General features: G+C 34.2%; 1 protein-coding gene across 1 annotated transcript in view; it reads left to right on the forward strand.

Annotated features, from left to right (window-relative positions):
* GLIS1 (GLIS family zinc finger 1) overlaps positions 1–13733 on the forward strand; it is a 290507-nt gene that overhangs the window by 116052 nt on the left and 160722 nt on the right. The window contains exon 4 of the mRNA XM_087719642.1: positions 5619–5814. Coding sequence (XP_087575768.1) covers positions 5619–5814 — 196 coding nt within the window. The remainder of the gene's footprint in view (positions 1–5618; positions 5815–13733) is intronic.

The following is a 13733-nucleotide window of genomic DNA, read 5'->3' on the forward strand; positions in this document are numbered from 1 at the left end:
CTTAATTCTTTTATTTTAAGGTTTATTACTCATATTTCTAGATAAATGTGCCAATTTAAGTTGCAGGGAGGAAAGGAACTCATTTTGACTAAATGACATATTGTACAGCATGATATATGCAAAACCCAGAGCTTTGAAAAATTAGCAAACTAATAAAACAAAATACTGGATTTTACAGACTGATACCGAACAACTTATTTAATTTTCTTCTGAATTATTATCAATGATGCTTAATTTAAAATCCTGAATAGCAGAAAATTAAAATTAATACACACACATAAATAATTTTATTAAAGTTTTTAAATAAACATAGTAAAAACTAATACAAATGAAACTAAAAAAAGTTCAGACTGCAGAAAAAAGAAATAGAAAAAATAAGAATACAGTAAATAAAAAAATATACAAAGAAATGCTGTTCATAACAAGTATGAACAATTATTCTGGATATATTTCACTCCAGTATTCATCATATTGCCATTCACCCTATTCTTGATCTTACCACAGTGCTGTCTCCTCTCCTTCAGAGATGTCTAGTTTGCCATGAATCCTCACTGAAAGTCATTAATTAATTAACAGACACATAATTTCATTAACAATGTGACAAGATTAATTGCAGACATGGACCACCGCATCGCAGAATAATTGCTTCTGTAAAAATGGTGTCTGATGTCCACATTGAAAATATTATTTCGTTATTTATTTTTTACCCCTACTTCCACCAAAATCTATACAAAGACTCATTCTTCATCGAAATATTGCCAACTTGCTTGCTCCTTTTTATATCATAAACTCAAAAAAATGTGATTACTCAAATAGATTTGTATTTATCATCACTCTTATTTAAATTTAGCATTTTATACAGCACTGTTGCTCCCGTAAAATAAATCTCTTATCCCATCTCACCAGTTTTTATTTTAACATTTTGTTGAAAGGCTGTGTGTGTATTCAGCTCTGTGGTGTATGTAACTTATGACTTCATCCCAAAGTAGCTATTCACCTATCCTAACTAGCCAGGAATGCATTATCTGCATGGTTTATAAACAGTCTTACTGCAAAACAGTCTTTTTTAAGAAAGGAAAATTTCATTTTCTCTTAGACTAATAAACAGGTACTTGTCTGTTATGGAAAGACAAACTGGAAATGTAAGAGCAAGACAGGTGCTGATTGCTCTGATGGATGATTTGATTTATTTCAAATCAGTCTCATATAAAGCCTCGTTCTGAAAGGATACGTCACTGGTAGCTGCCAGTTAAAAAGTAGCTATCTTTAGACATGTTGTAGGTGCATTGTGTATGATGTCTCAAAATAGTAAGAATAAGCAAATGACTTAATTTGGCAGATGCCACAAAAGCCACAAAGCCTCTAGGGATAGTTCAGTGTGTTAGGCAAATATTTCAAACCCATCTTTGTTTGGAATGTGAGTCATTAGTTTTAAGTGACATTCATTACCACTATTTGTTTATTGTTCTTAATTGGGTAAATTCCTAAAATACAAACTCTGTTTTGAATTGATTGCCCTTTCCATCCAGCCTTTGCAATTTCACTGTAAAGTTCCATTGGTGATTTTTTTTTTTTTTTTTGTATTTCAAAACATTTATTGGATTGCTGATTTTAATCGGCGTAATTGAGGGTCTTAAACTCAAGGTATAATCCATTTGGTAATCTCATTAAAATCATGCTAATTTTCCTCTTATATAATTAGGGAATGGGTAGCCTTTGAGAATAAATAATTGGTGTTTAATAGAGTATGATGAATTTAGATTTTGGGTATTCATCTCAAGTATTAATTTATATGTATAAGAAATAAATTATTATCTAAACATAAAAAACCATTTAAATTTGCTATATATATTTAGAAAAAATAAATATTTATCATGCACCATGCATGACATCATGCACTGCCCACACCCACGCCCGGTTAGTGAAGGGGAAAAAAAATCCTGATACATCATGTGACGTATCATATGTCACCATGGTGATGTCGCTAGAGCCAAGGTGGCACAGTGGTTAAATGCAGCACTGCAGGCTACTGCTAGATCAGCAGGTCAGCGGTTCAAATCTCACCGGCTCAGGGTTGACTCAGCCTTCCATCCTTCCGAGGTGGGTAAAATGAGGACCCAGATTGTTGGGGGCAATATGCTGACTCTCTGTAAACCGCTTAGAAAGGCCTGAAAGGCCTATGAAGCGGTATATAAGTCTACTGCTATTGCTATTGCTATTGCTAGTTTGACACCTCTGATATAGATAGTTCTTGAATTACAGTTGTAATTAAACCTGCCCTTTATATGCTTAAGTTGTGATGTTCATCAATTGGGTCATCCATATGACAACCTGATTTTGCAAATTTTTTGTGTGGTGTCCATTAAGCAAATGATGCTGGTTTTCAGCAAAACTGCAATATGTGGTCACATGACTCAGATGCTGCAAATGGTGGTAAATGTATGTAGTTGCTGACTACTTGAAATCTAGTCACGTGACCTCATGAACTTTGAATCTGGGTCATAAGTATCCTCCAGGGAGGTCCATCATAGTTTTGACTGGTAGCTAGGTGACCGGTCATAAGTTGATGGCAACACCACCATTTTCCATTTTAATCTGAATATAGACCCAAGAATAGAATGAACTATTTCTACAAATAAGGAATCATAAGATTGTGTTGAAACAGGAAAGGAATAAAATAAAAAGTAATGGCTTCACTTCAGAAACAGTAATAATTGTAAGTGGAAGAATACCAGCCAGAGCACCAAGGTGATGACAGTAATCTGCACTGCAATTCTGAGAATATATTTAGGAACCTGAAAGTCCCCTGAATTTATCCTGTTGTGAGTTGATTGAATTTATTTATCCAGACTCATATTTTTTGTGTGTAAGAGATTATTAGTAACTTTCCTTTAAATGAGAAAGCTGGCTAGTTGTAACTATTTATTCAATAACTTTGTTGTATTCTTAGTTGCTAGTAGTGCTTACTGTGTTTTACTTTCTTGAATTAAAATTACTTGATGAAGCAAATGGTTGCAATGCAGCAGTTTTGCTCATAGGAACAGGTGATATCAATAAACCATCAGTATTTGGTTCAATGCTGATTAGATTTAATCAAGAATTTGACATTACGTCCCTAGAAAACCGTAGCAATGAGAAACTTAGATTTCAAAATCAATAATGCAGACTAAGAATAAAAAGAAATCTTCCATTTCTGTGTGGAATATCTTACATTCGCAAGGAGGAAAACTATTCATATTCTGTACCTTTATACATTTAAGACATATATATTGGACATAGGAACACCAAGAGGGAGCTTTATCATGCTTAGTGGACATATAGAACAGCTAAAATTTTGGATTTAAATATTTTTATTATCTTCAAAGATCTTAAAGATTAATGTACAGTTGACACCAGAGATATTCCTTTTGAGACTGCTAGGCAAACAGCCTAGCAGTCCCATGGAACTCATGGAAAAAACTCATGGAAGTTCATTTTTGTATATGACAACAGCAGTAAAACTTTTATATGCACAACAGTGGAAACATTTGACACTACTCACAATGAAAGCATGGATGTTGAAGTTGAAAGAGCTGACTGATGGCAAAATTGACAGCTTTGATTAGAAAAAAAGACATTGATTAATTTTAAGGCTCATTGGAAACTCCCTTTGGACTTTTTCATGAAAACAGAAAAAATGAAATTATTAAAAGTAGATTTAATGATTATAACAAATGGTAGACAATAGAAAAATGAAAATTATAGTGATGTCTGTTGTAAAAGAAAATCAGAAATCATTTTCTTGTGTTTTTTTCCTTCTACACTTTTTCCTTTACTTTTTCATTATTCGCTTCTTTTAATTATTAGTTTCTGTTAGTTTTTATGACTTTATTTGACAATCTAATAAAGTTGTTTAAGCCAAAAAAAAAACATTACTCCAGTTACTCCAATAGAATAGAATTAGTATAGAATGTACAGAAATAAATTCTATATAAATTGTGAAAAAAAATGATTTTGTTAATGTCTAAAAACTAACATTAATATAAAATTGGGAATGATTACAATTTTCTTCAAATAGAATCGAATATTGGAATATAATTCTTTTCTGTTTGTTATTGTGCTACTATATGCCTATAATAAATATTGATTTATCTGTTAATACACTTTATAGTTTAAAAGCTGCTCTCTTGAAATCTTTAAAATAAGAAACTTATCTCCAAAGCTGTACAGTTCTGCATGTCATTTGTAGCTTTAAGAGACTTATTATTATTAACTTATAAACAAATAAAATTCTTGTTTAAATCACAAAATATTTTAAGTTGACTTTCTTTTTTTCTTAATAGTTTTCTTCGAATTAATATTGGTATAAACTAAATATATTGAAATCCTTTTTAAAAATATAGTTTGCCTTTTAAGTCAGATTTTTTTTCATTATAAAAGCTTCCATCTTGTGAACTTGTTCTTAATAAACTAACATGTAGGTGAAATGACAGTATTTTATTTTTTATTTTATTATTTTATTTCTGCTTTCTTTATATTCCTTTCATTTTTATTCCTTTCATTACACCTAGAGTAATTCCACAGTGATATTGTCAGGAAGTAAATTTAACAAATAAATATTAGATACTAATAAAGTGACTTGAATATTAAGTTAAGGCTAATTGTCAGATTCCTGAATCGTCGTCATCCTTCGATCCTGTGCAGAATACATTGATCAGCAAGTGAAATTCTAAAATACTTCTCTGGGATTTGTAGAACAGAATAGAGATGGAATAGCAATAGCAATAGCAGATTTTTATATACCGCTTCATAGGGCTTTCAGCCCTCTCTAAGCGGTTTACAGAGTCAGCATATTGCCCCCAACAACAATCCGGGTCCTCATTTTACCCACCTCGGAAGGATGGAAGGCTGAGTCAACCCTGAGCCGGTGAGATTTGAACCGCTGAACTGCTGATCTAGCAGTCAGCTGAAGTGACCTGCAGTACTGCACTCTACCCACTGCGCCACCTCGGCTCTTTGGAGGTCTTCTAGTCCAGCCCCCTGCTCTGGCAGGATACCCTATACCATTTCAACTTTGGATTTGAGCTTACAGTCCTCTTTTCTTCTGTGCAAGAACCACAGAGATGGTTAAGATGCTGTCACTTTTTGAGGTTGGTTTGTTGGGTCCAAAGCAAAGGGGATTTTAGGCATTGGGAATTTCTTTCAATCTTTATTCTTGCTACTTTAGAGAAAGAATCAAGATTTTCTATTTCAGTAGGCCCTTTTGCATTAATTGATACTTGATTTGGATTGTTTTCATAAGATATTTCTGTTTTTAATTTTTACTGTTGTCTGAGTAAAAAACAGTTCAAAATAAAATAGAAAACATTGGTGCATAGTAGTGTGCTCGTTCCTTTTGAAAAGAATCCTGTTAAAACTGTAATGCTATCTGCAAAAGGCAATAATAATCAGTCAGGGTGGATAAATCTTTTAGAACTGAATCACAATTAATGTGAAATGTTCTGTTTTGTATCCTGATTTCATGAAACCAATTGTCAAAAGCAAATGGGAATATGGTGGAGGGGAACCACGAGAGAGGCTTCAACTCTCTTAGTAAAGAGTTCATACTTATTTTTCTCTTTCACTTCTTCTTTTAACAGTGAATTGTGGCTTCAGCCATTGTAATTTGATCTCTGAGAATAACGTGGTGGACATGGAGATGACAAATAGTTTGGGGCCTGTGTGTAGGCAGAACCTGCTTTCCCACTCAGGAAACTCATTTGCCCGAGAGCACCTGTTGCCGTGTGAAAGACTCCTCCAAGTTAGTCAGCTCAACATGTCTTGCGCAGATACCAGGTATTGTTTTCAGCTTTGTTTAACTTACGTGTACAACCATTTTTGAAGTTGTGACAGTTCCCCACTGAATGTGGTTCCACATTTGCATATCCTGCCTTCATCAGCCTTTCAGTTTGTTACAGATATACCTTATACCTGAAGTGCACTTTGTTGCTGCAGGATAGTTCAACAGAAGAACATGGATGATTTAGCTGCAAAAGGAAAGTAATCCTTTCTTATCTGTGGAAGTTGTTAAACAATACAATTGTAAAATAGAATGTCATGTGATTGTGTCGACATGATGGCAGTTGTGGCAGTGTACTTATGTTTGTTAGGTAAATTTCATGCAATTCCTATGGATACATCAGCACCATTTGCAATTTCTTGCTAGCTTCTCCATTGAAATTGTCTGTCAGAAGTCAATAGTGAAGGTTGCAAATGATGACTGAAGCTGCAATTGTCATAATTATGAGCCAATTGCCGAGCACCCAAATTGTGATCAATATGACAGAGGGTATGTGTCGACCACAACTATGAAGACCTGTCATAAAGTCCCCCTTGCTCAGCATCCTTGTAACTTTGACAGTCACTGAATTAGTAGTTATGTACTTTAAAGAGAACAGATTCAGTTCTTTGCCAAATAAAATTTCCTGAGGGAGCATCCCTTACCATGCACTTCTAATTCAAAATTCCTAATGAAAGTAGCAACCCACATCCTAGGACAATCTTCTCTATTATCATAGAATCATAGGGCTTGAAGGGACCTTGGAGATTCTTGAGTCCAACCTTCTGCCCAGGGCAAATTGATATCAGGTAGCAACTAAACCATATTTTGTTTTGGCTTACTGTGTTTTGTGAAGGCAGACATTTTGACAAATTCCATAAACCATGAACAAATTGTGGCACATTGCCATTTCTTTGATTTTTGTAAACTAATTTAGGTCTTTAATTCTGGAAAACAGTTTTGCTGTGTTTTAGCAATGGTCCTTCCTATTTTTGAATAATGCCATGGTATTTCAAGTTAATTCATTTCCTTCATTGCTATAGTATCTGGTGTGGTTTCCTAAAGCTAAATTAATATTGGCTAATCACTGGGTAAGATGGTAACTTACTTAATGTAGAGCTAAAACATCACTCTCTTTTAACTTTGCCTCTTTATGTAATATATGTTGGGTGTATGTGTCTCTTGAGCCTTATGAGAGAGCTAGAATATCTTTCACATTTTTCTCCAGAGTTGAGTAGGGCTTATACAGAGCATGATTTCTATGTATTCAAATTGATCTCTAACCTTTCCCATAAGCTGTTGTGGATGATGAGAAATAAATGTTTGTAATCTGAGTTCAAATAAATCATCTACTTAAATTTAAAGTGGAACAGAGGCTTAGTTTCAAGTACCAGAAAGTAGATAGTTCCAAAATACAACATGAAAGAAAAAAAGGTAAAGCGGTATCTCCTGTAAGATGATACAACAGTATAGAGTCTTCTTAATAGTATTAGTGCTTTTAAAACAAGGAATAAAAGCCATCAAACAGTTTAATTTCTAGAAAAGGAAATGTAGCAGGATAAAAATTATCCTCTTAGGAAATAACGACAATTGCATTTCTGGAGATAAGGATGTACAAGGTTTGTTTGAGTAAGAGTATATCTTTATCATTACTTAGCAGAATATCTGCACTTCAAATGATTGTACCATAAAATCCTACTTTTATATAGAGATTCCCAATTGTTTTGCCTATTACTTGATTCTGAGGATTTATGGTGTGGGTGGGTCAAAATCTGCAAGATAGTTACACTTGTCTTGCAAGAGCCGAGGTGGCGCAGTGGTTAAGGTGCAGTACTGCGGGCCACTTCAGCTGACTGTTATCTGCAGTTCAGTGGTTCTAATCTCACTGGCTCAAGGTTGACTCAGCCTTCCATCCTTCTGAGGTGGGTAAAATGAGGACCCAGACTGTTGGGGGCGATATGCTGACTCTGTAAACCACTTAGAGAGGGCTGAAAGCCCTATGAAGCGGTATATAAGTCTAACTGCTATTGCTAAAAGGAGCACAATTTTCTCCCTTTGAATTGCTTTTGAATGACAAAATTTAGCAAGCAACTCTACTATAGGTTTATTTTTCCAAATTATAAATTGTTGCAGTACAATAAATTATTTTTTAATGTTAACTGTCAGATTGAAATAGAAATACAATGCATCTTTTAGCTCAGTGGCATAACATTTCAAAATGTAGAAAACAGTTTTACTATTATGATTCTATACAGTTGTATAGCATGTGAAGGATGTGTGTTTGTGTTTTATTTTATAATTATAATGTACATTATAATATATAATATACATAATGTATAATGAAGATGGCATTCAATTTCATTGTACGAGGTGCAATGACAATAAAGTAAGCTCAAAACATAAACTACTTCATATATGTTTTCAAATTACTATTTTAAGGTTGTTTTTTGTATTACTGTTCCATAAAATATTTTGTTGTTTTTTATTTTAAGTTTTATTGATGAATTTTATTGATAAAAACAAAGAAATATAAACTTTCACATTTTTGTGATTATTGACTAACTGATTTGGTAATTTTAATCTGACAATTTTTATTTTCAGGTCAATTTTATTTAAGAAATTGAAACATCCCTTTTAAAACTAATGTTGTAAAACAACATTTTAATCAGATTTTCAGTCAAGCTGCTTCCTTAGTAGATAGGGAATTTCTACTGAAACAGAAATTTGCTACAAATAAAAAATATACTTCCCATATTTATCATGTTTGACGAACACACTTGTAAATACCATGTAAGATTTGGCCTTCATATTCTGTAGCTCATGGGAATGTAAATTAACCCATATCTAATTTGGAGGATTCCTTCAGCTTTTAGACCAGTTTTTGTGCCTATGCTGAAGACTGTGAGGGGAAATGTTCCCCTCTCTGTCCATTGACAGATACCCTTCCTTTATTGGGAGTGATTAATTGTGTGATTAAACACAAACCTTTTTTTTTAAAAAAAAACCCAAAATCTTGAAATATTTTGCTTCTTTGAAAATTTGAATAGTAATTGACAAAAGCTTTTCAAAACTTGAGCATTTATCTGGAATACTATCTAATGCTAGTTTTTACAGCCCCAGCATGAGACAGCAACGATTTTAATTCAGTCATGGAAGCTTTGCTGTTTTTAATTTTATTATATATGTTAACGCCATCTTGACCTTGTTAGGAATCCACATGCTTACTACTAACAAGCTGGTTTTATTCTGTCATTGACGACAATTATGATGCAAAGATAATTGGGGTTGGAGCAAACAAAAGGAGGAAGAGAAGACCAGGCTTAGATCTTTTCAGGAGCTTTTTGAAAAATCCATAATGAGGAAATGACAGATGTCTGTATTCAGGGGATCATAGTATTCCCTTATGAAATATGAACTCCTTACAACTCTGTTTCAGAGAAGATTCCCAGAACAACACAGGATTCTATGCCACAGAACATGAAAGAGATGCTATTGTGATATAAAGCAGCAGGTGACTGAAATAATTACTTTTACTCCTGAAACCTGCCCTAGGTTCTGCAGTTTTGCCATTTTCTCAGTAACTGAATAGTGAATATATATCAGTTTGTTGATCTCGTCATTAGTTTGCCTGCTTTTGGCATCATGGGCACTATGGTGACCCAGTGATCAGCGTTGCCCTTCTTTCCCCATCGTGTTTTAAGCATTTCCCTCAGAACTATTCCCTTCCTCCTGCTGCTACTCTTGACAGCCATTTCTGCTTATAACTGCAAATGGTCCGCCCCCCAACTCATTTCTTTGGGGGGGGGAGAGAGAGAGAGACAAAAATAAATATGAATGTGTTAACCAGAATCTTGTTAGAAAGATTTCTAAAACATACATACTTTATAAAACATAAAGAAAAGACAAATCAGGTGATAAGATGATTCTGGAGAAATTCCTGAAACTAAATGAATGATTATTTTTCTTTACAGGTCATATGTTCATTGTTATTCAGCTCCTTACACTATTATTGTATAAAGAAACCTTTATATGATAGTCTCCAGTGAAGTTATAAAAGCATTGGTTTAAATTTTTCTTTGTTTTTTGCTAAGATCTGTCAAAAATGTCTGTTTCCTTTAGAGGTAAAATTAACCATCCAACATTCAAGGAATGTATTTCTCATCAAAATCTTTCTCTCCCTGTCTAAAAGTTCCTTTACTTGACATCTGATTTATCAACCATCACTACCACGTTTTCTAGGACCCTCCAGTTGCTTCAGCAATCAAAATAGTTATGCCTTGTCTTTCATAGCACAAATGAGTTGTACATTTGTAATACCTTCCTTCCTTATTACTGTATTCAAACCCTCCAAAGTAAGTGACTGTTTGATAAGGAAGCCCAAGTAAATTTTTTAAATTAAAAGTTTTAAAGAGTTTTACAATTATATACCTTCCCTCCCTCCCCCCCCCCGACCACACATGCCCTCCTCCCTTCCCCCCCTCCACAACCTCCCAGAGCAAATATGGGATATAAACATTTAGCAATCATATACTAAATTAAACTAACTAACTTTAGCATCATCCCTCGCTTGTACTTTAACTCCCCTTTTGTAAAGCTAACTTTAGATAAGTTGTAACATTCCTTGCTCATTCATTCATAAGCTATCTGGAGTTTCTTAGTCCCATATTTATTTTGAATGTAATCAATCCATCTTCTCCATTCCAGCTTGTATTTCTCATCTGAATGATCCTTGAGATATCTCTGCTAAGTTTGTTACTTTTAACATCCATTCTTGAATAGTAGGCAATTCTTCCTTCTTCCAGTACTGCGCCACTTGCAGTCTTGCTGCCGTTGTTAAGTTCAGAATCAAATTAGTCTCTATAACTGTACAGTCTGTGATTATACCTAACAAGTATAACTGAGGAGTAAACTTTATCCTCTTTTTAAGAATATTTTGCATAATCCATCATATTTTTATCCAAAATGCTTTGACCTTTTTACAAGTCCACCATATATGATAATACGTAGCATCAGCACAATCACATCTCCAGCATTTAGGTTGTAAGTTTGGATACATACAAGCTAATTTTTTAGGATCTAAATGCCATCTATAAAACATCTTATAGAAATTCTCTCTCAGGTTTTGGGCTTGCGTAAATTTTACGTTTCTTACCCATATCTTTTCCCATGTTTCCATCATTATTGGTTCTTCGAAATTTTGTGCCCACTTTATCATACAGTCTTTAACTAGTTCTGTTTCAGAATCTATTTCTATCAATATGTTATATAACCTTTTTATATGCATTTGACTTTGGTCCCTAATTTGTTTTACTAGATTGCCCTCATTTTGCGTAATATCAATTTTTTGGTCTTTTTTCCATCTGCCTGTAGCTGTCCATACTGAAACCAGGTTTGGATTACCCTTTCCTCTTTTTCCTCTTTTAGTACATTCAGAGGTTTTAGCTGTAATACACCTCTTTCTATGGTAAGAAGCTGTCTGTATGTGGTTACATCCTGTTTTTGTTCTATGCTTATATTCTCTATTGGGTGTCTGTGTATTGCCCACATAGGTATCATCATTTAATTTATGTTGATATTTTTTCCAGACACGCAATAGAGCATTCCTTAAAATATGACTTTTAAAAATCTTATCCACCTTCTTATCATATATTAAATAAGGATGCCAACCATATACCAAATCATACCCTTCAATGTTCAGTATTGTATCCTCTGTTGAGTTGATCCAATCACTAATTATTGATAAAGCTACTGATTCATAATATAATTTTAAGTTTGGCATTTTCAAACCTCCTCTCACATACATCTTGCATTATTTTAAGTTTTATTCTCGGTTTCTTCCCTGCCCAGACAAATTTATTAATACCCTTCTGCCATTCTTCCAAGTTTGCATCTATTTGAGTATTGGTATCATTTGAAAACGAAATAAAAACTTGGGCAAAACATTCATTTTTACTGCTGCTATCCTTCCCAGCAAAGACAGTTGTAGTTTTTCCCATTTCTTCATCTCTACCTGTATTCTATGCCATAATGGTTCATAATTATACATATAATTTCCCATTTGAGGTTGTAATATAAACTAAATATTTAACCTTTTTTACTATCTCACATCCTGTTATTCTTTCTAATTCTTCTCTTTGATTTGTGTTAAACAGTTAAAAGTTGGGAAGGCACCTGGTACAGATGGACTGACAGCGGTTTATTATAAAAATTTACAATTAGAAATGGTAGAGCCTCTTAAGGAACTATTTAATAGAATTCAATTGAAAGGAAGGGTACCACCATCTTGGAGAACAGCCTTTATCTCCCTGATTCCGAAAGAAGATCAAGATCTCAGCCAGCCAAAAAATTATAGGCCCATATCATTACTCAATATAGATTATAAAATTTTTGCTAAAATATTAGCAAATAGGTTGATGTTAATTATACAACAAATGATTGACAATGATCAATCTGGTTTCATACAAGGGAGACAAATGAAAAGTAATGTAAGACAAATTGTTAATATATTGGACTATCTGGGAAAGAATAACCAAGTCGTAGAAAAAGCCTTGCAACAGAACCCACTAGACGATAGGAAAAAAGAAGAAATGGCTAGAATTAAGCATGGGATCTCTCTTTTAGACCAGGAGGATGTCGCCCGAAAACTTAGGGGGATTAAGCAAAACTCTTTTGAGCATGCTAACAAACCAGGTCGCTGGCTCTCTTATAGACTTCGAAAAGAAAGAGAGAGCAGACATATAGCTCAACTGCAGAATAGTAAAGGGGAATTAGTAGAAACCAAGGGGGAGAAACAGGAAATTATCCAAGGCTTTTTTCAGCAACTATATAGTAGGGAAGAAGTTTCTGAGGTCCAAATTAAGGAATTTTTAGATAATGCAAATCTACCCAAGATCTCAAATGAAGCAAAAGGGGTACTGAACCAAAAGATAACATTAGAGGAACTAGAAAAGGCAGTTAAAAAAATGGGAAACAACAAAACTCCTGGCATGGATGGTTTGCCAGTTGAAATCTATAAATCTTTTTTGGAAATTTTAGGACAGGAGATGATAGCAATATTTAATGCTGTCTTGACGGACTCTATTGCACCGAAATCATGGGCCGAGGCTTATATAACCCTTTTGCCTAAAGTTGGAGCTGACCGTACCCAAATTAAAAACTATAGGCCCATTTCACTTTTGAATGTGGATTATAAAATCTTTGCAGCTATACTGGCAGATAGACTCAAATTTTTCCTTAACAAATTTATACACTCGGATCAGAACGGCTTCCTGCCGTCAAGGCATTTGAAAGACAATGTCAGAATTATTTTGGATGCCTTAGAATATTATGAAGCTCGGCCAGATAAACAAGTGGCATTTATGTTTCTTGACGCACAAAAGGCTTTTGATCGGGTAAATTGGAATTTTATGTTGTCACAACTAGAAAACATGAAGTTTGGAGAAAGTTTTTTAAATGCAATTCGGGCAATTTATGTACGACAAACCGCGACAATATTGGTAAATGGAGAAGAGGCGGGTGACATTGTGATTGGCAAAGGCACAAGACAAGGATGCCCGCTATCCCCCCTACTGTTTATCCTCACATTAGAACCCCTTCTTAGAATAGTGAGAAGCGATACACAAATTAAAGGGTTACGAGTTAAAGCTCAGGAATTCAAGGTCCAGGCTTTCGCCGACGACCTTGTCTTTATCCTGGAGGACCCTATGGAGTCTGGGATACAACTTTTATGTAAAATAGAAGAGTACGGTAGGATAGCGGGGCTACGTATAAACAAAGAGAAGACAAAACTGCTAATTAAAAATATGACTCTGAACCAGAAAAGGGAAGTACAAAGCCTGTTAGGGATCAACATGGCCCACAAAATACAATATTTGGGAATTTGGCTGACGGAGAGATGTTCCTCTATCAAGGTAGATAACTATATGAAATTACTACA

This window comes from Thamnophis sirtalis, unplaced genomic scaffold (assembly GCF_051295495.1).
Source record: "Thamnophis sirtalis isolate CommonGarterSnake01/CBP01778 unplaced genomic scaffold, rThaSir2_p1.2 scaffold_7, whole genome shotgun sequence".
Classification (NCBI taxonomy): Eukaryota; Metazoa; Chordata; class Lepidosauria; order Squamata; family Natricidae; genus Thamnophis; species Thamnophis sirtalis.